General features: G+C 37.9%; 1 protein-coding gene across 1 annotated transcript in view; it reads left to right on the top strand.

The window, feature by feature from the left end:
- The window catches only part of map3k12 (mitogen-activated protein kinase kinase kinase 12), a 53,291-nt gene that overhangs the window by 7,871 nt on the left and 21,301 nt on the right, over positions 1–24,119 (top strand). The window contains exons 2-10 of the mRNA XM_016231598.1: positions 5,493–6,007; positions 7,437–7,620; positions 12,870–13,061; positions 13,155–13,313; positions 13,900–14,058; positions 15,250–15,358; positions 17,686–17,795; positions 18,170–18,286; positions 22,697–22,816. Coding sequence (XP_016087084.1) covers positions 5,590–6,007; positions 7,437–7,620; positions 12,870–13,061; positions 13,155–13,313; positions 13,900–14,058; positions 15,250–15,358; positions 17,686–17,795; positions 18,170–18,286; positions 22,697–22,816 — 1,568 coding nt within the window. The 5' untranslated portion in view covers positions 5,493–5,589. The remainder of the gene's footprint in view (positions 1–5,492; positions 6,008–7,436; positions 7,621–12,869; positions 13,062–13,154; positions 13,314–13,899; positions 14,059–15,249; positions 15,359–17,685; positions 17,796–18,169; positions 18,287–22,696; positions 22,817–24,119) is intronic.

Below are 24,119 nucleotides of genomic sequence, written 5' to 3'. Positions count from 1 at the left end.
CAATACACAGAAATACCAGATGGGTGGATTCACTGGCCAGTATTTGGTTATTTTGACATTAGCAGCACCGGCTGATAACTGTGGCTGCTTGTCTGATCAGGTTAGCTGTTGGATCAGTCCTATGATCCAGTTCTTCTCAATCCTGGTCTCAATTTGTATCACCAGATCATTAGTAGAGGATGCTCATGCAAAGTTTTTGCACCCTTGAAGGGCACTATGGGAAGAGAATGCCACACCAAGGGCCAGATTTACTAAACAGGACAAATTAGCGTTAGAGCTCAATTCCATAAATGGAATTCTGTGGGTGATTTACTGACAAGGTGCACATTAAAGAACACATTTCCATAGTGACCAGCGCAATCTACCAAGAGCTGAACAAATTACTGCCTGCTTTAAGACATGCTTTTTGGGGGGCGCTAAATAATGCAGCCAATACCAGTGAACTGACGAGCGCAAATCTTAGTAAATTGCGTTGAGGGATTCATTTAAATACTTTCCTCATAAATTTACAGATCGAAAGGCAAACTCCTACAAATGCATATTCAATAAGGTGAACTGCAAAAATAACTCTCCACGCCTTTTCAGCACTAATTTCCCACTGCGTGTCTTTAGTAAATCCTGACAGTAGTTCCCTTTCATGGGAACTTCGAACTGCGTCCTCTAGAGGTCGCTATGGGGAACGCCTTGTCGTGACCCGTGTCTGAACCATACATTGAAAAAACACCAACTCGTTGGCCGGCGACAGCCATGACGTCACTACCGGTGCGACTATAGTATAAATTGGCGCCGGGAGCTACACATCATTCTCTTCTTCGTCTTCATTGACTGTTCTGTTTGAAGCATGCATTTCCAAGGAAAAAGTAAGAGCTATCTCTATTTTTATGGCGAGCACTAGCAGAGCATTTAGAAGGTGTGTGCATCCGTGTCATCGCTATTTGACAACAGATGACACACACGATCTATGTGTTGTTTGTTTGGGCGAAGAGCACGCACGCGATGTCCTCGAGGGGGCAATCTGCGTGCATTGCGAGTTTTTTCCATTTCCAAATTTCCTGGACATCCGGGCTGGGGTTACGCTTTCATGCTACCCTGACTGGTCTACCGTATCTGGGTCACCCTGAGGGGTTTTTCCCGATCACCAGGATATCCTCTTGAGGCATCCCGCCCTCACCATTGAGGGTTATTGTGAGTATGATGTTTCTTTCGAGCGTTAATCCTCTCTGAGGAGTTGGATTCCTCGCTCCATGGGCTGTCCTCGTGGTAGTATTGAGCAATGCTCCCCTTTTTATCAAAGGGTTACCTGGAATGAGCAACGTTATTCCTCTGAATTCAGAGTTCCCCTCTCACTTGAGAACTTTGAGTTCTCTGTTTCTCCAGAGCGCCTGGATCCAGCAGCATCAGGTGAATTAGGCCTTTCCTCTGCCTCCCTGATGCGTGTTTGGCTAGATGTTCCAGCTTTGGAATATGCTGCAGGTCGAGCCCCCTTCTCGGATTGAGAACTGGGTGTGTTGCTCCCTCAGTTGAATAATTGCTAGCTGTTCCATCATGGGAACATGCTTTAGGTTGAGCTCCCTCTCCATTGAGAGCTGGATGATGCTCCCCCAGCTACAGATTTACTACTAGCCACTCCAGCATTATAGCCGTAGATATAGTGTGTGGGGATACGCTATTTTTATCTATGGACTGCTCTTTCAGTTTGAAGTTCCCGGAACGTCTCAGGTTACTTATGTAACCATGGTTCCCTGAGTAGGGAATGAGACACTGCGTCCTCTAGGTTTCTTGCCATGCTGCGGACGCAAGCTTCAGACGAAGAAGTGAATGATGTGTATCTCCCGGCGCCGATTTATACTGTAGTCGCACCGGTAGTGACGTCATGGCTGTCGCCAGCCAACGAGTTGGTGTTTTTTCAATGTATGCTTCAGACACGGGTAACGACGAGGCATTCCCCATAGCGACCCCTAGAGGACGCAGTGTCTCGTTCCCTACTCAGGGAACCATGGTTACATAAGTAACCTGAGATGTTTTTTAACGCCAAATGAGGGGTTTTATGCTGGGTTTTCAAAACAAAACCTGCCCAATCACTACTCAAAACTAGCCCAATCGCGTTTCGAGGGCGGTCCCCCAGTAAAAATTGCGTTCTGGAGGTTAAAATACACGTTTTTTGGAAGGGTTCCCAAGGTGAAATTCACATTTTAGGGGTTAAATATCACATTATTGGGGTCACTTAAAAAATTTGAATTTCACCTGGGGACATGAAAAACAACCCGTGGCAACAGTGATAAAGTAGCCCAATTCTGCTGGAAAACCGCGGACTTGGCAACACTGTCTGCTAGTAAATCTGGCTCAATGCCTTGTGATCCAGATTTCACAAAATCTAGACTAACGAAAAGCCTAAATTTTAGAAAGTTAAATATAAACATACCATATTTTTCAGAATATAACTAGTAAATATCTAGTAAATCCTGACAGTAGTTTTTAATGCCAACTGAGGGTTTGCGCTGACGCAAGCTAATAGTAAATCTGGCCCCGAGGGTCATTCCAAATGAAAGCGAGCAAGTTACCCTCTTCACATAGTTCAAATATTATGCTCACTACAAGGACGTCATTTTACCATTTATGATCATGTGACCCAGGAGGAGGAGTCCTCTCGATTCATCTTTAAAGCTCAATATTGGAGAGTTTGTGTTTGCATAAAAATCTAGCCTAAGTAAAATAATTCAAGTTGTTTTGTTGTGATATATTTTGCTGTTTTTTATCAGCACGGATAAAAATAGTCTATAATACAACAGATTAAATACAACACAGCAATAATATACACACTGGCCTGAAGAAAATGGGTGTTCATTCAAAGAAGGTTTTCCTATGAATTAATTAGTAGAACAGTCCATTTCTCCTGTGCATTTTTACCCCTTGTTTCTGGAGAAAGCAGAATGAGAGCTGGCTCGCATTCCACAAGGTTGTAAATGTATCGGGTTACCATGAAACCAGGGTCTTGTTCGGCGTCCTGGGGTGTTACAAAGTATTTGTGAAATCTAGCTAACAAAATATATATTGTGTGTTGGAGTGGTCCAGACGCTACAGTAGTTATTATGTTTCAATGTGCCAAATTCAACCGCAGTTAAGTTACCAGCAAATAATAAGAGATTGCTATTGTAAGAACAGCTAATGGACTGATGAACAGACACAGCTCTGCGCTGTCATGATATCATTCCTTGTTAAAATCAAGAGGAAATGACGTTGTCTTTTATTTCTCCCTTCACCAAATGCTCACAATATGAGACACGATTGTCCTGCATATTTACAGTCTTCACACTGGCAGCGTGAGCAGAGGAGCTTCAGAAGCAGCAGTGAACAGAGAGTTTGTGCCTCTAGAAAATGAAATCATCAGGAGATAATGAACTAAACAAATGGAAACAAATCAAAAATAAGATCGTAAACTACTGAAGCAGCCAAAACTATGAGTTAGGGTCTAGATTCTTTACTCTTGTGATGTAAATGTGGTCATCCTTATCATGTACATGTTTGTTATTAAAGATTATATTTGCTGTTGTATGCCAGAAATAACTTGCTTTTCTGTGTAGAGGCCAGTGTGAAAACACAACAATTCAATGGTGCATTACGAAGAAGGCAATAGTCTGAGTCAAATAGTGTGTTCTTAAAGTCAAATAATAGTTAAGGCCATAAGTTATCTGTTTACTTCTCGTCTTTTCTACATCAATTCTTTGTGTGCAATGGGAGATTTTGAGCACAAAAAGGTATTTCACACATGGGTAGTCTGTAAAGTAGTGCTTTGTTTGACAAAGAATAATTTTGGCCATGTTGCTGAAGTGATAATGATTCTTCTGAAAATGTTATGAATCAAAGAAATAAAAATCTCATTCCAGAAGTTAAAATCCCATTCATTTTCCTCATTAGGGAATTTATTTTTTAATGATAAATTATCCATAATGACAGAGCTACTGTGAGTCATGAAGTTGTTAATCGATGATATTTGCATTTTGTTGAAGCCATTTGCCTACATTATTTAAACTTGTCATAACTTTTAGTTAAACAAGTTATTTAAGCTTGTGTTTTACAGCAGATTTCCTGGTGAAAAACTACATTACCCATGATTCTGCAGAGAGCTCTCCACCAATTAAAGCAAGCAAATCGCATCAGAAGAGCTCTTTATGAAGCACTGCAAATGATGTATGCCATTCACAATGCTTCATGGGGAACATCTTCGTCCGATGTTCAAATACTTTTTTTGCTTCGAATCAAAGTTTGTTGAAATACTTCCAGAATTGGACAAATGTACTGTAGTACTCTATAGCTCAAGGCTTCTAAAATCCTGCAGAGTTTAGCTCCAACCCTAATCAAATGCAGCTGCATATAGCTTTCTAGTGATCCCGAAGACCTTGATGAGCTTGCTCAGGTGTGTTTAATTAGTGCTGGAGCAAAACTTTGCTGGACAGTGGACCTCGAGGGCCAGAGTTGAGAACCCCAAATATAGCAGTATGGTTGGTGATCAAGTCAGCCAATCAGCCTGTATCTATGAAGTCACAGACATGCTGGAATTGTATCAAAATATGGGCATCAGCTTGCTCAGATAAACTTTGTCCATGTGCAAAACAGATTTGTATGTTCTTTTTTACAGAATTATATAAGTTGGTGACTGATAATAGAGTGTATAATTCAGTTGGAAATTGCAGTTGCAGAATAAAAAGACTTCTGTTATTCAGGCTACTGAAATTACACTAATTTTTGGCTGGTTGGTGCAGAGAATGTTGTTGGAAGAAGCGGTTGGAAGGACTGGATTAAAGGGATAGTTCACCCAAAAATGAAAATTCTGTCATTAATTGCTCACCCACATGTCGTTCCAAACCCGTACGACCTTTGTTTATCTTCAGAACACAAATTAAGATATTTTTGATGAAATCAGAGAGCTTTCTTCTGACCCCCCATAGACCCTCGCTACATAACTGAAATGCTCCCAGGCCCAGAAAGGTAGTACAGACATCGTTAAAACAGTCCAAGTGACATCAGTGTTTCAACCTTAATTTTACGAAGCTACGAGAATACTTTTTGTTCGCAATGAAAACAAGTTACATTGCTTTCTATGGAGGGTCAAAGAGCTCTCGGATTTCATTAAAAAAAATCTTAATTTCTGTTATAAACATGAACAGCGGTCTTACGGGTTTGGAACGATATGAGGGTGAGTAATTAATGACTGCATTTTAATTTTTGGGTGAACTATCCCTTTAAATTTAGTTTTTACTCTTTCCAACTTGAATTTGTTTGAGAATACTGTCTGAAAACAGTCTGCTTAGGTGGTTCATACATACCTGAACACATCCTCGCATTTTTGGTATTGATCCACACATGTGATCAGTCCACCATAATCACTACATCTCCAATACAATCTGGTATTTGATTGCCATTCGTAGTAAGCATTAAGCAGAATCATGCTCTTTCTCAGCACTTACGGCTTGTGTTGTGATTGCTCTCACCAGGTGTGTTGACGAGCAGCGCTGCTACAGATCGAGTGGTGAGGGCCACTTTTCTTAAGGGTGGGTAACGCAGTGGGCTACCCTCACCCCTTCTGCCCCCATGGCTTGTGTCCATGAGCAACATGCCCCTTCCCCGTCCCTCTCAGGGTTCAGCACCCCGCTCTCCGAACCCCACTTCTGTCGGCCCGATTCGGAGGTGCCGGCAAGCACGCCAGACACCGAACTCACCCCGACCCAGTGTGTGCTCCGTAACGTGCTCTCCATCGACCCGGTGGGGGGCGGCAGTGGCACTCACAGCAACAGCCCCACCCTGAGCGACGAGCCCACCAACTTCTCCAACAGCGTGCTCAAGCTGCAGGAGGGCGGGGCCGAGGGCGGAGCCGTGCGCAACCAGTCCGACAGCTTCCGGCTGCAGGCGGGTGGAGGAGGCTTTCTGGAAGGCTTGTTTGGATGCCTCAAGCCAGTGTGGACGATGATTGGGAAAGCCTACTCGACAGAGCACAAGCAGAGCCAGGAGGGTGAGTACGGCAGTCCGAGAACGGTCGGGGTGTTTTATTGTCGTTTTGGACGGGGATAACTGGAAATGCGTGCATCTAAATACATTTCTGCATCACCGTTGTTTCGTACCTTACTGCACATTTCGAGGCAGTTTCAAAGTGAAACGTCCAGTGAGTGGCGCTAAAACGCTAAATCGTGACCCTGTCATGTTTTTGTCATGTTGGTATAGTCACGTATTGCTGTGTTTTTATTACGTTGCTTCAGGTACGTATTGCGGCGGTTCAGAATTCAGATATCTGGGGAGTGTCGCTAAAAGTTAATGCTCTATCGTGTTGGAAATATCCCATATGACAAACCCAAGCCTAAACCTAGCGATAGTGTTAACAAATGCAAAACTGTTATAAAACCAGATTTTTTTGATGCAACCGTGCCATTTGAACCTCCTTATATGCAGATTTGAATTGTTTTGTGGAACCGTAGTTTCACTGGATTCGCACCCGAGCTCTTCACCTCTCAAGTTGAACACCATACTGCATGAGCTACCGAACAAACCTACTGAATATAAAACGGAGTGACTATTTACACTAAGTGCAAACAGCCCGCCTTGTTGGCAGAGGCTATTTACACTATCTCCGCCCACCAGCGGGTGATTGGGCGAGTCAACACTACAAAAGATGCTCATCAATCGTCAGTTTCAGTGGCGAAGATGATAAAGCACATGCTTTTTGACGCTATCAACCCGAGTTTGTGACCGCCTTTTGCAGAAATTTTTTCTCCCTTTTCAAATCCCATATCACATCAGAAAGGCATTTATTTTCAATAAAAGTGAAGGAAATAATCAAAAAGTTGACAATAAAGTATCAGGTAGGGTTAGGGATAGGTGTAGGGAGGTCTTTATTGTCCCAATACACTCAATACATTATTATTGCATACTGTTTTATAATGTACTACAATACTGAAGTGCAGATAATTGCCACTATTTGCAATAAATAGCAGAAAATACTGCTATTTTCACTTAGTGTAAGTAGAATCCATTGCTATTTGCATTTAGTGTAAATAGCATCTATCGCTAAGAAAATATGCTATTTTCACTTAGTGCAAGTAGCCGCTGCAAATATAAAAACCCATACATATGAAGCTGGATATGTGACGCAAACATTCAAAATGATCAGTTTTCAAATGTCACAGCATGTTAAAATTGTTTTGAATTCATAACATTATATTCCTCAAGTAATTGTGTGAAAATTAGGCTTTATTAATCAAAACAGTGGACCTGTAAATCATACTTTGTGTGCAAAGGAATAAAAGTTGTCAGCGTTTTGCTGCCTCTGGTGTTTATATAAAATGGAAACTGCAGCGATTCGTATGTATAGGTAGGTTTTTTCAGTTTTGCAGAAGTGTATGAGACAGGTATTTCCAGTGAGCCCATGTTGGGAATGTCTCTTCCAGACTCCTGGGAGGTGCCGTTCGAGGAGATCTCCGAGCTGCAGTGGGTCGGCAGCGGGGCGCAGGGAGCTGTTTTCCTGGGCAAGTTTCATGGTGAGGAGGTGGCTGTGAAGAAAGTCCGAGACATCAAGGAGACTGAGATCAAACATCTGCGCAAGCTCAAACACCCCAACATCATTACCTTCAAGTGAGTGAATGCAAACCTGCACACCAGCATCACCCCCATTATATTAAAGTATGATTATAAATAGTGTGTTTTCCAGAAAATAAGTCACTCCAGAGTATAAGTCACACTGGGTCAAAATTGCATTGTTGAGAGACAAAATAAACACAGATAAGTCGCATCAGTGTATAAGTCACATGATGGGTGTTATCATTACATTCAGAAACAATGTAAAGTATCTTAAATTAAATGTTTACAAACATTATAAATACAATACACATTGCCACAGTGCCATTCATTCTAAACAAGAGTTAATCTATTATATAGGGGTGTCGAAATTTCTACGATGCATCGTGATGCAGACGAGGACGATTCGGTATCAGTTCAGTAATAGACCATAACCGATTATAACGCACTGATGCTTTTCTGACGTGCTTTGTCGCGGTAACATACAATGACGGAGGGAGGGGAGACGCGACTACGAGTAATTAAAAATGTCTTTATTTGACCCTTTAACTCTAGCACTCTCTATTCTTATTCTATTCTTAAAAAAAATAAAATCTTGTCCCTTTTAGACTTGCACTCTATTCATTTACTGTTTGTTTTCTAAAAAAAAAAAACTAACATTAGCTTCTCTAATCTTTTGGTATTCTATCTGTTTTCTTTTTATTTATTGTACAATTAACAAAAGCAAAAAAGGCCTCTAACTCTAGCTTTCTCTATTTTTTTCTATTCTATCTGTTTTCTTTTTATTTATTATATAATTAAAAAAAAACCTTGCTACGTGTACTGCGTTAAGCTAACTGAGGCTTGTTATAGCACTTGTATATCATTGCTCTTTTGTTGATTTTGATTGCTTCTATTGTCCTCATTTGTAAGTCGATTTGGATAAAAGCATCTGCTAAATGACTAAATGTAATGTAAAAATGCTCCAACTACTTTAAAAGCCGACATCTGGGCACATTTCGGCTTTTACGAGCAACCTGGTAAGCACGACATGGAGAAGACATACGCTGTGTGTAAATCATGCCACGCACAAGTTGCAAGTTAAAAATGTTTAGTTCATTTTGTTGTGCAGACGCAACATGAATCTGCAGTTTAGCCTATACTCAAAATAAGCAGTGGATTCTCTCATTTTAAAAATAATATTACCAATCAAATCATTTATTTTGATCTACAGTGTAAAGTTAAACAGATAAAAGTAAAATGGTATGATGCTTTACAACAGCTCCTGTTTCTGCATGTTTCTTGATCAAAATAGTCTACATGAAAGTGAATAAAAACACAAGGTGACACTTGAAAGTACATTTTTATAGGCTACAATTTAACAATATACTGTATAGCCTATAATACTTTTATTTAACAAACAAATTAGGAAAATATAGTGCTTGAATATGCCTGCAGCGCTTCAGAAAGGGGCTGAGTTGAAAATATTGTTTTCCTGATTTCAAATTTTTTTTTAAACAAACTGATATCGATCATTAAATGCAAAGGTCAATTTTTGAGTCCATGCTGTTTTCAACTGATGCATTATAAACTTCACTCAATTAAAGCCCACCTTCCATCCAGTACCCATAAAAGTAACAAAGCCTCAGTTTATCATGAAATTCAAACTATACTTCAAACTACATCGCTAAATAAACTATAATTTTGACGTTCTTTAATGTTTGATGACAGATTGTCGCGCCTAAGTTCAAACAGCAGCCCGGTGCAAATTAACTGATCTCTTTCTCTTTACTACTAGTTATAGCATGAAATAAACATCAGAAGGTATGTTGAAAGAAACAGAAAAACTTACTGAAGTGTATCACATCTCAGTATTTTAGCTGCAGAGAGAAATCATAAACAGCTTGTACAGCCTAGCCCACCTCAAGCCATTCAGTGTCCATAAATATCTCTAGAGAGGAGCATTTTTATAAATATTTACACTATATTATTTATTCAGCATATTTTTATTTAACCTGTTTTGTAACTTAATTATTTAATGTATGTTTGTGTCATTAAAACAAGTGTTCATGACAGCCAACCATTTAAATAATCTTGATCAGCAACGAATTTGAGCGTCATCAGTCCATTAGGTCATTTAAAGATGTCAAACACAATGTTTAGGTTACAACTGCATCTGTCTCTGCTGTAAACTGATGTTTTTTTTAATGCAAGTCTCACACTGGTTACACTTAACAGCCTGAGAGATGGGGTCAATGCATGCTATACAGTACATGATCCATAACCATTTGCCTTACAATTTTAAAGTTTAAATATCCATTAGAGATCTCTGATGAAGTTGTTTTTATACACGTTTCTAGTCAGATAAATTCCGCTTCCAGAATGTTACACCCGTAACAGTGTTTTTTACTCCGAAATACGAAAACGAAATTTAAAAAAAGTATCTTTTATGTCCTGTAAAGAGCCAAATCCTTCTCCACTTGGTAGATATTGTTGCTTCTGGTTTGTGCGTTGTAATTCACAGAAAGTCTACAAAATATGTTGTCTCCTAAAAATTTTTTTTTTTTTCATGTCCGTAACACGTGTATTTCCCTCATCTAAACTATAAAACACATTTATAGACTGATATTTTTCTGATGTCTGCACTCTATTGTTAGGGGTTTAGGAAAATATAAACAGATGATTCAATATATTTATAATGAATATACAATCTTATTGCAAATTGTGACTGCAAACGTCACATCCGTAACGCGGACAGAGGAGCCTCTTAAAGAAGAAGTTACAGGTCTGTGAGAGCCAGAAATCTTGCTTGTTTGTAGGTGACCAAATACTTATTTTACCGAGGAATTTACCAATTAATTCTTTAAAAATCCTACAATGTGATTTTCTGGATCTTTTTCTTCTCATTTTGTCTCTCATAGTTGAGGTATACCTATGATGAAAATTACAGGCCTCTATCATCTTTTTAAGTGGGAGAACTTGCACAATTGGTGGCTGACTAAATACTTTTTTGCCCCACTGTAGCTAAACACAACAAATGAACCTTAGGGTGTACTCACACTAGGCACAGCTGCCTTGAACCGAGCCTAAGCGCGATTACCCCCCGCTGGCCTGCACTCACACTTACAATTCCTGTTCATCAATAAGGTGAGAACCAGACCTGTTATAAACCTAAATATACTTATTTTAATACAATTATTTGTAAAACAATTAATTTGGGTCAACCGCGCTCAGGCACGGTTCAGATTGCCTAGTGTGCGTACACCCTTAAACAGAGGTATTACCTTTGCAAGCGCAGACTGTTTTTTAGTTTGTTCAGACTTTATCAAACAAACTATATAATTATTATTCACAGTAATATGTCATGCATCACTGAAATATGGCATGAAGAAAGATGAAAGAGAAAAACAGGTTTAGATGAAACAATGCTTGCACAACCGTCCAGTAGGTGGCGATATGCACCAGGATGTAAATCACCATTAAACAAAAGATGAAAGAATAAACCGGTGCGTTCCAAATTGGATATATCGCCCTCCGAAGGGCACTTTGGAGTGAAAACAATCATGGCCGTCATATTGAAGGGTCGTTCCAAACCGAAGTGCTCAAAACTAGCCACTTCAAAGGGCCCTTCGGAATGAAGGATTTCGAAGGGAACAACTGATGGACACTTCGGGCCCCCATGATCCTTTGCGCTGATTATTTCCATGATGACGGCGCCTCCGTGTCAGAAGGGCACTTCAAGAAACAGTTGTTTGGTCCCTTACACCCTTCAACCCTTCAAAGCTCTCACTCTGGAGGGTAAACCCTTTGAAGGGATTAGGGCATAGGGATGAGCCCTTCCGAATGGAACGCAGGGAATATTTCTGCCTTCAAGTGCACCCAGGAAACTCATATCTTTACGTCAGGCATTTGTTGCAACATGTCTCCCAATCAATTTGGATACATAACACAGAAGTAGGGTGTCTAATCGAGCTCCTGCATGCATAGTTCAGGTCCAGCACACACACCTGCCTGGAAGTGTGTAGTGATCCTGAAGACCGTGATTACTGACCTTGACCCTCAAGGAGCAGGACTGGACACACCTGGCCCAAAATAACAAATAATTATTTTATTTAATTATTACTTTTCTTTTTTGGAGCACTTTCTGGTCAACAACAGAAATGAACTTTCCGGCCATTACATGGTGATATTTTCCACCTTAAATTGATTTCCAGGTGCATGCATGCATTTATGTATGTATTTATTTATTTATTTCCATTGTAAGGGCATTTTTTAACCTTATGTGTCATCTTTTATGCCAATTTTTAAAATATATATATCAAGGAAACTTTGCTGTGCTTTGCTTAGAGACGTGCAGCGGCTCATCTGTGACTTTGTTTAGAACTATGTTTGTTGAGGAAAATTGGACAATATTGTGCCAAAAATGTAAGTCACTTAATATTAACTTGTTTATTGAACTGTTGTATAGAATTGATATCACATTTGCAATTGTGCTGATATTTGGGAAAACAGCACTCTTGCTCATATGATATTGATTAACTATATCATATGTTATAATAATAATAATACCGTATTGTCCCGAATATAAGACGATGTTTTTTTCTTGGAAATACATCTGAAAAAACGCAGTCGTCTTATATTCAGGGTCTAGACTTTGACATGTCAATAATACACCCACAACAATAGGTGACGCCAAATACGCATAAAACGAGTGTGCCATGAAATACGTAATGTAATGCGTGTTGTAAAGATTGCAAGTAAAAACAAAAGAGAAAGAAAACCTTACAGCTGCATGAGTTGTGACTGTCACGTTAGCCTGATGGGACCAACTCTACTTCTACTGTTAATAAGATTTTGACAGGCTACTATTAGATGGATAGCCTAAATGTCCTAATTCAGATGGGCTACCTGTTTTTTAGTTTTTTTATATATCAAAAAGTGTATATTTTTTAAATGTGATTGTTGGTACATTTTACCAGTTTTTACCATACTTTCAAAACAAAAATGAAAATAGGAAAAATATGCAATATGAAAATAATTGAAGACAAAATGTGTTTTACTGAGAAAAAACAAGATTTGGTTTTTAAAAAGCCTTTTTCCAAAAGGTACATCTGGAAAAAGGGGGGTCGTCTTATAATCAGGGTCGTCTTATATTCGGGCCAATACGGTATATAAAAATAATTTGGTGTCATTATTATTAATCATGGTGGCATTTTTGCCCCAGCAATTTCCAACTCTGCTTCTGATAATCCAAATTCAATTTGACAGGCTGCAAAGAAACAGCAGCTTGTGTTAACCTCTTTCACTCTGTAAACTTGTGTGTTCAGGGGCGTGTGCACGCAGGCTCCGTGTTACTGCATCATCATGGAGTACTGCGCGCAAGGCCAGCTCTACGAGGTGCTGAGGGCCGGCAGGAAGATCATGCCATCCCTGCTGGTGGACTGGGCCATGGGCATCGCAGGTGGCATGAACTACCTCCACCTGCACAAGATCATCCACAGAGATCTCAAATCACCCAAGTATGATGCTGCTTTGTACCAATCCACACAAGTGTGTTTGGAAGCATGAGCAAACTGAAAGTGTGCCTTATACCCGTGTCTTCTCTCTGTCAGTATGCTGATCACACACGACGACCTGGTGAAGATCTCAGACTTCGGCACGTCTAAGGAGCTCAGAGACAAGAGCACCAAGATGTCGTTTGCAGGCACTGTGGCCTGGATGGCGCCCGAGGTGATTCGGAACGAGCCTGTGTCTGAAAAAGTGGACATCTGGTATGATCATTCGTAATCACTGGGTCTGGGAGTATTCAATGCAATTTCATTAAAAGTTCATAGGGGATATTTTCCTGCTCCAGTGTACTAATAGGCACCTTTTTGTAGGGATGTAAAGATATAAAGATCTCACTTGTAAAGTAGCATTTTTACAGTCTTTTACCATTAAAATTACAATCAGTTTTTACAGTGACCTATAAAGGAGCACTTTTTACGTTTTCGGACAATGTTTGCTGCAAGATCTCATTCACATCACTTCTGCATGTCTTATCCTCCCTGCCAGTCTTCTGCTGGTCTGTAAATGGATGAGCAGAAGAACTCCTGTGTGAGGCACGTCATCCTCTTGTCACTGTATGGCAGTGGAGAAACGCCACATTGTCTAATATAATCACAAATGTTGGCGTGTTTCTCTTCAGCTGGATTTATTGCTCAAGACTTACTCATAAAAGAAACAAGTCTTTTGAATATTGTTCTGTCTACAATTAGCCTAATTTACAAGAAACGGAGGCGTTCTTACATAGCACACACTGGAGTCCAGGAGATGAGTGCAGCTGTCGGTGGGTGATGTGATGTGTGGCGTCCGCAGGTCGTTCGGTGTGGTGCTGTGGGAGATGCTGACCGGTGAGATCCCGTATAAAGACGTGGACTCCTCCGCTATCATATGGGGCGTGGGAAACAACAGCCTGCAGCTTCCTCTTCCTGAAAGCTGCCCTGATGGCTTCAAAATCCTGCTCAGACAGTGCTGGTGAGAAACCAAGAAAGACAGAAAGAAAGTGTGCTGAATGTGCAATTGTAGTAGATTTTATAACTGTACAGCAGATAACATGTTAATGGAAAAAAGCCACTTGAGTGAACTTACAGAGAGATGCACTGTTATGACTATGTTTCTTAACACACCTAAATAGACTTAAAAAAAATGCAGTTTGTAATAATGTCAAATTAAAAGTTTTACATCAAAGTGCATTTAAAATAATTAAGTTTTAATACTCTTTTGTCATGTTTTAGAAAAGTACACTTATTTTGATGTGCTGACTAACATACTAAAGCACATGTAATATAATTGTAACTGCAGTGTGTTCTTTAATATTACAGAAACACTTTACAATACGGGTGCACAAATATGCATTAATTCATGCTTAACTAATCCACAGAAAATCACGAGTTAATGTATAACTCATGAAGAGCTAAACCATTTATTAATGCTTACTACATCAGCAACTAATGAACATTCTATATGATTCATAGATTAAATAATAAATAAATAGTTATAAGTTAAATGTGTTATAATGTATTAGTTCCCTAATAACATATTATATTAACTAATGATGTAAATTCATGTGTTAATTACCGCAGTGGTCAAAGCTATGTACTTCAACTTCCAGTTGTTTGCTTTAATTAATCATTAGCTTACTTAATCTATTAATCATGCAGAATGTTCATTAGTTGCTGATGTAGTAATTATTAATAAATGATTGAGTTCATCGTGAGTTAAATATTAACTCGTGATTATCTGTGCATTAGTTAAGCATGAATTAATGCATATTAGTGCCACCGTATTGTAAAGTGTTACCATATATTTAAATGCAAAGTTCAACAGAAATGATATTAAAGTATATTTTAGTTTATCATCTGTACACTTTAACCATATTTCAAAGACTAAAGAAGTAATTATGAAATTATATATAAAAATGTCCTGAAGTCCTACTTAAGTTCAGCGAATTACATTTAATATAAATTTAAACTATAATACATTTACATGCAATTCAGTGTCCGAAAATATTTCATTCAATGTGTACTTAAAGTGTACTTTTTCAGAGGGAAAAAAAGGAAGACAAGAAAGAGTTATGTGGAAATAGATTATCTCTCTGCAAAATGTCAAGGAAAAGATGCAACAAGCGGAGACTGTGACTTTTGTAATGCTAATATGTGTGTGTAGGAACTGCAAACCCAGGAGCAGGCCGTCGTTCAGGCAGATTCTGCTGCATCTGGACATCGCGTCTGCAGACGTGCTCTCCACTCCGCAGGAGACCTACTTCAGATCTCAGGTGAGACGCTCGTTCACCTCTGTACAACCACACCAGTCATGAGTCGCCAAACAGAGAGTATGGACTTCTGTTTGCCTAGAAATGGAACAAGACAAAGTATGTTGAGAATCTAGTTCAAAACACCTGCGAGGTTCCTAGAAATGCACTTTAAAAATGCTTTCACCATTTTTAAGGAAAGTGTAGTGTATGTAGTGTATGTATGTAATGTAGTGTAACCACTATGAAAAATGTTATAGTATGTTTCCCTGACACAGTGCAATTATTTTAATCAGTATTTTTCAGTGTAAAAAGTATTTTTTAGGAGAATCATGAATTACTATTACTATAATTTAAGTTTTTGGAGTGTCACGACACTGAACCAGGCATGTACTGGCCATTGGGAGCACTGAGACATTCCCGAAGCAAAGGAGACCTCCCCCATGTTAGGAGCTGTCTTTAAATTACAGCACATGCCAAACTGCAAAAGGCAAATAGCCTGCTCCAAAAGTGTGAAGCGGTGCTACCGATGCATCTGCCAGCTGCGCGCAAAAGCAGAGCGGGACCAAACAGTGCAAGTCTCTTGATCCACTCAGAGTCGTGTGATATGAGAACATTAAAGGTTCTGTAGTGATGACAGAATGTAATAGCAGTCAATTTACTGCATTCTAGCTCAAAATCAGTGATTTACTGTCAATTTTCTTTGTGACAAAAAAGGTTGTTGCATTTGCCATGAATTCAGTAATATCTATCATTATTTATTTCTGTCCTGTTTTATTTATTCATTTATTTATTCCAACTGAAGGCCCTGTAACCCAGCAAAGCATTCACGGGGAACTCGTGGGCCGGATTTTAACCCCAGTCCAGCCCTGATCTGAACTGAACATGTCTCGTCATGCTACATACTAGAAGAGCATACATAACAACATACTAGAAATATACATTCTAGAATAGACTTAAGTATGAACTGAATGTAGTTTCAATTCATTTTAAATGCATTTAGTTGAACATCAGAGTGCTTCTGACTAATTTCATATAACTTCCATTCTCTTTGAAATGTGGTTAAAAATTACTGCTGAATGTATTGACAAGCATTTATGGTATAAAGTCATTTCTATTGAAACATTGGTCATACATTTTTTTTAAGTTTAAAGACAAATTTAATCTATATTAACTATATTACATGCAATATTGACTGGCTTTTGTATGCAAGTCAACTCATCAAATAAGTGGATTTAATTAAAAATGACCAAATTTATTAAAACAATGATTTCGAATGCAACTAGAAGTAAAGCAGATTTTGAGTGTGTCACTAAATCCACCAGATGCTGCTCTGAAACAGTGTTTTGTAGCTCAGCACACAGTTGCCTGGTCAGATCACACTGCTCTTGGTCACTTCAGTTCATCTTCAATTGATCTTTAATTGTAGATTATTGTGGTAACACTTTGTTTTAAGGACCAATTCTCACTAGCTGCTTATTAGCATGCATATTAACATATGCCTTATTCTACATGACCATGTTTTAGATCCCTTAAACCTACCACATTTCTAAACTGAACAACGTCCTTACTAACTATTAATAAGCAGCAGGAGTTTACTAAGGGGAAACTCTTAATTAATTGTGAGTATAATTAATAGTCTTAATTAATCTCTTAATTAATAGTGAATAGGCCTACTTCCTTATTCTAAAGTCTTACCATGATTGCATTATACATTCAACACAGAATTAACATTCTCTGACAGTGTCTGATAATTTAACTATACATTTAATGCTGTGATTTCCAGAAAACAAAATAGCTGCAATACAATTTGAATGAAAAGTCATTAGTGGCTAGCTGACCCACTTGATATCTAGAAAAAAATATGAAAATATTTTACTTTGACATTATTGCAATGTGCACTTTTTAGAAGTGTACTTAAGTGTGCTAACAAACATAGTCATGAAAGTGTCTCTATTTAAAGTGCCCTTTAATTTTATTAATATGGTATTAACTCCAAGTACAGTTTCTTTTAAATGTACTTGTACAATTTGAAGTACTACAAGTGCACGCTCAGTACAATTTTCAAATATTTAAAAGTGATGGGATTTTGTGAAAATATTTGTATACATATAACACAAATCTATGCCAAATTTTCTTTTAAAGAAATTCTTTAAAACATTTTTGACTTCATGCTTTAATAATATAAAACATTTTACATCAGGCTAACATTCAAGTCACTGAGTTACATTTTTTTTAGAAATTCATAGAAAGGACAAAAGTGAGTGCCACATCATTAGCCCTTTAAACAGTGTTGTTAAAGCAAAAGATAATGACTGATGCTGATCTGAGATCTCTGTATGCGAGTGCAGGCCGAGTGGCGTGAGGAGGTCAAGCAACACTTTGAGAAGATCAAGTCAGAGGGCACGTGTCTTCACCGTCTGGATGAAGAGCTGATCAACCGGCGACGAGAGGAACTCAGGTCAGCAACAGATGCATGCACGTAACACTTTGTTTTAAGTTGTCCTTGTTAGTGTACAGCATTTGTACATTTAAGTACTGAGTATTATTAATTACCAACATGTACTTGCTATAGGGTTGGGATTAGGGTTTGGTTTAGGGTTAATTGCATGTAGTTACGCATAAGAACATTGGGACAATGTACAATAAAGTGTTGAAAATGAATGTATCGCAATTAATCACAGTAACCTAACTCATTTTTTGACTGAGACATGCTATTATGACATAGGCTGAATATTTGATGAGGTGACTCATTGTGTAGTTATTTACACAATAACTGTATTTTGACCTTGTGTCCGTTACTGAGCATGACGTCTGTCTGACTCATTTTAACAGGCATGCTCTTGACATCAGAGAACACTACGAGAGAAAGCTGGAGAGAGCCAACAATCTGTACATGGAGCTCAACGCCGTGATGCTGCAGCTGGAGCTCAAAGAGAAAGAGCTGCTCAGGTAAAACACACTTATATACACCTAAAACTTACACATGTAGCACTTCTTTTAACCCGTTTAATATGACTATATAATAATTACTATTATTTTGTAATTATTAATAAATAAAACAAATTTAAAATACCAAATAATATAAGAACTATTCCATAGCAGACAATTACATTTCTGTAGATATTTTTGTTGGATTCAAGTTTTCAAGTTACCCAACAAAAGTTATAGTATTGTTATTCGTACATGCAGTGTATTGAGGAAGTACAGATGCTGCCTTTAAAAATGCAATCAGTCAAAAACAGAATCTTGCAGACATGCTTATTGGAAATGTTATACATTTGTTGTGTGTCACTCAATATGCACTAGATGCTGCTCTGAAACAGTGTTTTGTAGCTCAGCACACAGTTGCCTGGCCAAATCACACTGCTCTTGGTCACTTCAGTTCGTCTTGAATTTATCTTTAATTGCAGATGATTGCATTATATGTTCAACACAGAATTAACATTCTCTGATAGTGTCTGATAATCTGTCAACTGTACGTTTAATGTCACGCTTTCCAGAAAACAAAATAGCCACAGTAAAAATGTGAATGAAAAGTGATTCAGTCAGGACCACTTCTGAAAATAATACATTTATTGGCAATTCTTGAATTTGACTCTTAAACATTCAAGACAGTTTAAAGGGGTTATATGACGTTGCTAAAAATAATTTAAGTTACGCCTTTTTTCTTTGTGTGAACATTTGGGCGGCGTTATGCAAATCTTTCCACATCGTGACGTAGATATGTGGGGGCGTGTTAGAACGAGCCGTTTTAAGTAGGTGTGGTTAACTCTTAACTTTCATAAAGAATATCTCTTTGGATTTGAGACTTTAGTCTTTGCAACTTTACAGATCTTCTTTATGCACCTTCTTGTAACACTCCAAAGAGAAAGCAAAAATTTAAATCGCATCATATGTCCCCTTTAAGATACATCCTTTAGGCATGCAGAAATACAACAATTACAAAATAAAGGGAGTGACTTGAAATTCAGTCATAAAAGTACTAGAAGAACCCAAAGTTGTATTGTGGAGGTGGGTGCAGATGTCTGTGCGGCAGACTGAAGAGTTTGAATGGTCTTAAATACGGTTGTACTAGTGTAGGTAGAGTAGTTGATCAGCTGGTACCAATCAATAGGGTAGCAATCAGTGGTCTGCCTGAGCTACGCTTCAAATCCGTTCGGTCACTCAAGCTCTATTTAGTAGCTAACTTGCTTTATATCTAGAAAAATATTATATGTTTAAAAATGAAATGAAATTTTTTCTGGTCAACTAGTAGTTGTTCATTTTAAGCAATTATTCAACTAATCACATGTTTATATTAATAAACCATGTAATTCATAATAATGAGCCTTTAATTGCCTGTAGCCTATCAGCGCTCAAGAGCACGAATAAAGCTTGACACAGCACACCGTAGAAGTAAAGGTAATGAATGCTTCAGGGAAAAAAACAGCACAAAAGACTGCCTTAAGAGGTCCTATTATGCTTTTTCACTTTTTGAACTTTAGTCAGTGTGTAGTGTGTATGTTTGGGCATAAAAAAGATCTACAAAGTTACACATTTCAAAGTCCACTCCAAAGGGAGATATTTTCTTTTTAAAAAATCCCTTTTCAAGAACTCGTTTGGACTACAGCATTGTTTTCCGGGGTTTTGTGATGTCACAAAGCGGCCTATTAGAATATCATTAAAATAATTCCCGCCTACAGAAATTCGAATGGTTGGGGGGTGGGGAGGGGCGAGGTCATGGTTAGAATGCTTGGTTGAGTGCATCAGACAAGACGACGACGAAGAAGAAGTGCTGCTGTAGCCTCAAGTTTTGCCATGTCGAAGAAACACTGTTTTTTTTTTAAAACCCTGTGCCTTTTGAATTTCCTTGCAGCAGATGTTTTCTACTTCGCTGGGCATTTTAATGCAGTTATTACACATGCACCTGAATAATTATGTATGTAAATATGTATGTTACAGTTATGAAAACGTTTTTATAAATTGCTGACAGTACAATACTGGACTATGATGTAATCTGCAGAATTTACACCAATTATGAGACTATGGTATAAAAAAATTCAACTGTATAACAGTTTCACTGCAATTCATGTTAGAATGTTAGAATGAAAGAACAATAAACATAATACATATTACTGTTGCACTTATTAAATTCAAGTTTATTTGTATAGCGCTTTTTACGATACAAATCGGTGCAATGCAACTTAGGTAGCGATCGGACCGGTAGGATCTAAACCATCTTAAAGCCTGCCCTTGAATACCTGTATAGTTTTGTAATCGATCTATGAGTATGTCATGATCTATGGTGTTGAACGCAGCACTAAGATATGTACTTATCTGTACATAGTAAACGCAGTTATTTTTCAGCGAGTGTGCCCGAAGCGTGAATCCGTATTCATAAAGGCACGGAAAACAAATAACGTTTGCTAACGGTTGCCTGTTACATTACAGTACTTAAAATTTCACTTACCACATAAACATAGTAAGTAGGAGAGATGACTGAGCACCACTGACAAAACATCTAATCTTGTAAAATGTGTGGTAAGTACTGCTGCTCCATAGTATAAACAGAGTACGTGTGATCGCGAATCTCAAAAGTGAAAGTGAAACTAAAAAGAGATTGTGCACTCAAAAGCAGTTTCAATGCCAGGCACAATAGCGTCTCCCTGATGACCGCAATTTATATAGGCCTACAGTATAATTACCCAATGATATAACTGTGAGAGAATGTATTGAAATATATATTGTCCTCCCATCTCGTATTTATTCCCTTTAGAGGTTCGGGTTCCGTATACACGTCATTTTCTTTCCGAAAGCGGTATTGGGATGCGGCGGATTGCGGGGGGATGCCATTGTCTATCGGCCCAACCCTAGTCACCACTCTAATATGTCTTGCAATATCCATGCGTGCAAAGGTTCTGTGCGATCCTCTTGTTCAATATTCTTGGGTCTGAATCCGGCTCAAATTGATATGGTAATATTGACGGCATCCTTAACTATAGCAGTATTATATAGCAGTAACAGCAGACGGAACTTGCTGATTTGGCAAGGGGCGTGGCAGTACTGAAACACCGTCTAAGCTTGTTTGCCAATCACAACACACTGGGACAGCTAACCAATCACATCACATTTGTTTTTCAGAAGGCGGGCGTTCATCAAACCTGGAATTAATTGAGCCGTTTGTGCGAGGCTGGGGAGTTAAAAATTATTGTAATGTAAATTATGTGAAAAATAATGCGTTTTTCGAACCACTCGTCATCTCCACTGTGAACGTGCAAATTTCATACAGATTACATAATCTGAAAATATTTGTTTTCCATTTAAATTAGGTTCATTTAAAAGTAGACATTTTTCATGTTTGTGAGGCACAGTTTTGTTTCTTTTTTTTGTTTTTTGACATGTTCAAGTTCAACTAGACGGCAGAAAGCTCACCCTGTTCATTATTTTACAAAAGCACAACATTTGTTGTTACAGTGAGTGCACATAAATGAAAGTAGACCTTTTACAGATTTGAAATATGTATTGTATTATTATATGTATTATATATTATTACTCTTTTCTCTATGAGCGAAAATGATGGAGTATTTTAAGTTAAAGGCAAATGATCACACATGCAGTGAGCGCACTACTGTTAAGCTTCCACACTCCGCACAAACACTTCAATAGCGCACATTTTTCTAGGTTAATGTTAAAGCCAGCAGCCATGTAATGATGCTACTACTTACATGTTTCAGATGATAAGCCACATTTTAGGTCGATGAACGAAACGTACATTTGCATGTCCTGACCGATGTACTGTAATTACCACATAGACCAGCTGTTAATAATCTGTCCATCACAGACTACATGACTTTGTCACTAGTATTTACTGCAACGATGAAGTCTTGTTTATTATCAGAAGTCAGAAAGAGCTTTATAATTTGACTTGACAACAGGAACTTCCAGTGCAGAAGAAAGTATGGACATAGTGCATGATAGTGCAGACATACATAGAATCACACAGAAGAGATGATAAGAGAGAAGAGAATATAACACTAATATAAGAAAACATTTTTTTAAATAATAATGCACTATTCACAGAAGTAAAAGTATAGGGGGAAAAAATTATTATCGGAATAAAGCCGAAGAATTGCTCCACCAGCTATGAGCAGTCATGATCCACCACAGAGAAAGATAAATCTAGACAGAGCTCTCATTGTCTCTGTCAGTTCTTTCTGTGTGAGCTCATGTTTAGGCCCTATTCTGTGCCCTATTCATGGAAAGTGCTCCCAATATTCCATGTCACGTTACTCAGAGATTATTAATATTCAGTCAAATCAGCTCCTGATACCTTCATTTATAACACTGTGAAGTGCTAATGCTGCTGTGTTATTGATTAAGGAGGGAACAGTGTCTGGATAAGAAATATCCTGGTCTCTTCAAACATCACCCCTCAAACACAGTGGACAAACTCATCAAGAAGAGAAGCGTCCCTCAGAAACTGCCTCCTCATGGCAAGAGGTAAGAACAGGCAGGATCACTTCACTAGCTCTCATTTATTAATAATTACCTGGATAGTTTGTGTTTATATCCACAGCAGAACTAATTCATTTCTGCCTAATTCACAACACGTATGTACGCACATGAATTTGTTCTTAACCTGATTCAAATTTGAATTAATTTGGAGTATTTTAAATGAGCGATAGCATGAAGTTAGTCATTGAGACTCAGTGTACAAAATCACCTTGTCCGTGTCCACATTCAGTAATATGTACAATATGTATTACATGCCCTTCAAGTTTTGTGTCTTATACACAGTTACACAATGTAGAGGTTTGTCTTCTAGGTGAATGTATGTATAGAACAACATAAGAGTAGTTCCAGTTTCACTGTAATTTCACAAAAAAGTCTAAAGTAAAAAGAATGTGTACATGATTAAATGTTTGGACATCCTAAATGCATGCAGTCCCAAAGCAACATTATTCTGGGGAATAAGGATGAGATTTACTAATTTAATAACTGTTGCATTTTGCACATATTGCATTATAGGCTAACATTACTGCAAAAAATTTACAAAAGAAACGTTTGTCAAGAGAAAGTTCTTGGACATTCCTTGACATGTAATCTACTAGAAAATACAGTATATTGTATACTACAGTGTTTCCCAACCTTTCTTTAGTCACGGCACCCTTTGGAAATGTTACCAAATTTGTGGCACCCTACAAAATAAATGTTGTCACAATATTTTAATTTCTAACTTCGATATGATACTTTGAAAAGTATAGATATTCGGTACAGCAGGGAAGAACTGCAGAATATAATGTCATACAGATATTTTTTATATTATAAAAAAATCTGTCCCTCAATGGTGGCAATCAGTAGGCTAATTTCTAATGAAAAGAACAATTTATATGACAGATTTTAATGTAGGCTTTTATTCATATGTAAACATTGTGAGATAGCTAATTATAATGGTAATTAAACAAAGTTTTGCTCAATCAGTGTATTTTTTATTTTAGAGTTGGGTAATTTTGTTGCAGTAGCACGAGATAGCTTGATTTAAAACTTTGAATTGAATAAAAAAGCAGTTAATAATAAAATAAGAACAAATAAAGAAATTACTAATGATACCACAAATAAAAAAATAATGGCCTACAAATGAAATAAATTGCGTTTTAGTTTTTCAGGTAGGTCTAACACACAGTAGGGCTATTAAGAGATTTTTTTTTTACCAATAATCCAAATAATGTTTAATCCTAAAAAGCTCTTATTATCAGAGGACACGTGAGCATAATGGTTAGCAGATCAATGAATGAGAGGGCAG

This window comes from Sinocyclocheilus grahami, unplaced genomic scaffold (assembly GCF_001515645.1).
Source record: "Sinocyclocheilus grahami isolate Dianchi unplaced genomic scaffold, SAMN03320097.WGS_v1.1 scaffold396.1, whole genome shotgun sequence".
Lineage (NCBI taxonomy): Eukaryota > Metazoa > Chordata > Actinopteri > Cypriniformes > Cyprinidae > Sinocyclocheilus > Sinocyclocheilus grahami.
This window is presented reverse-complemented; position numbering and strand designations above follow the sequence as displayed.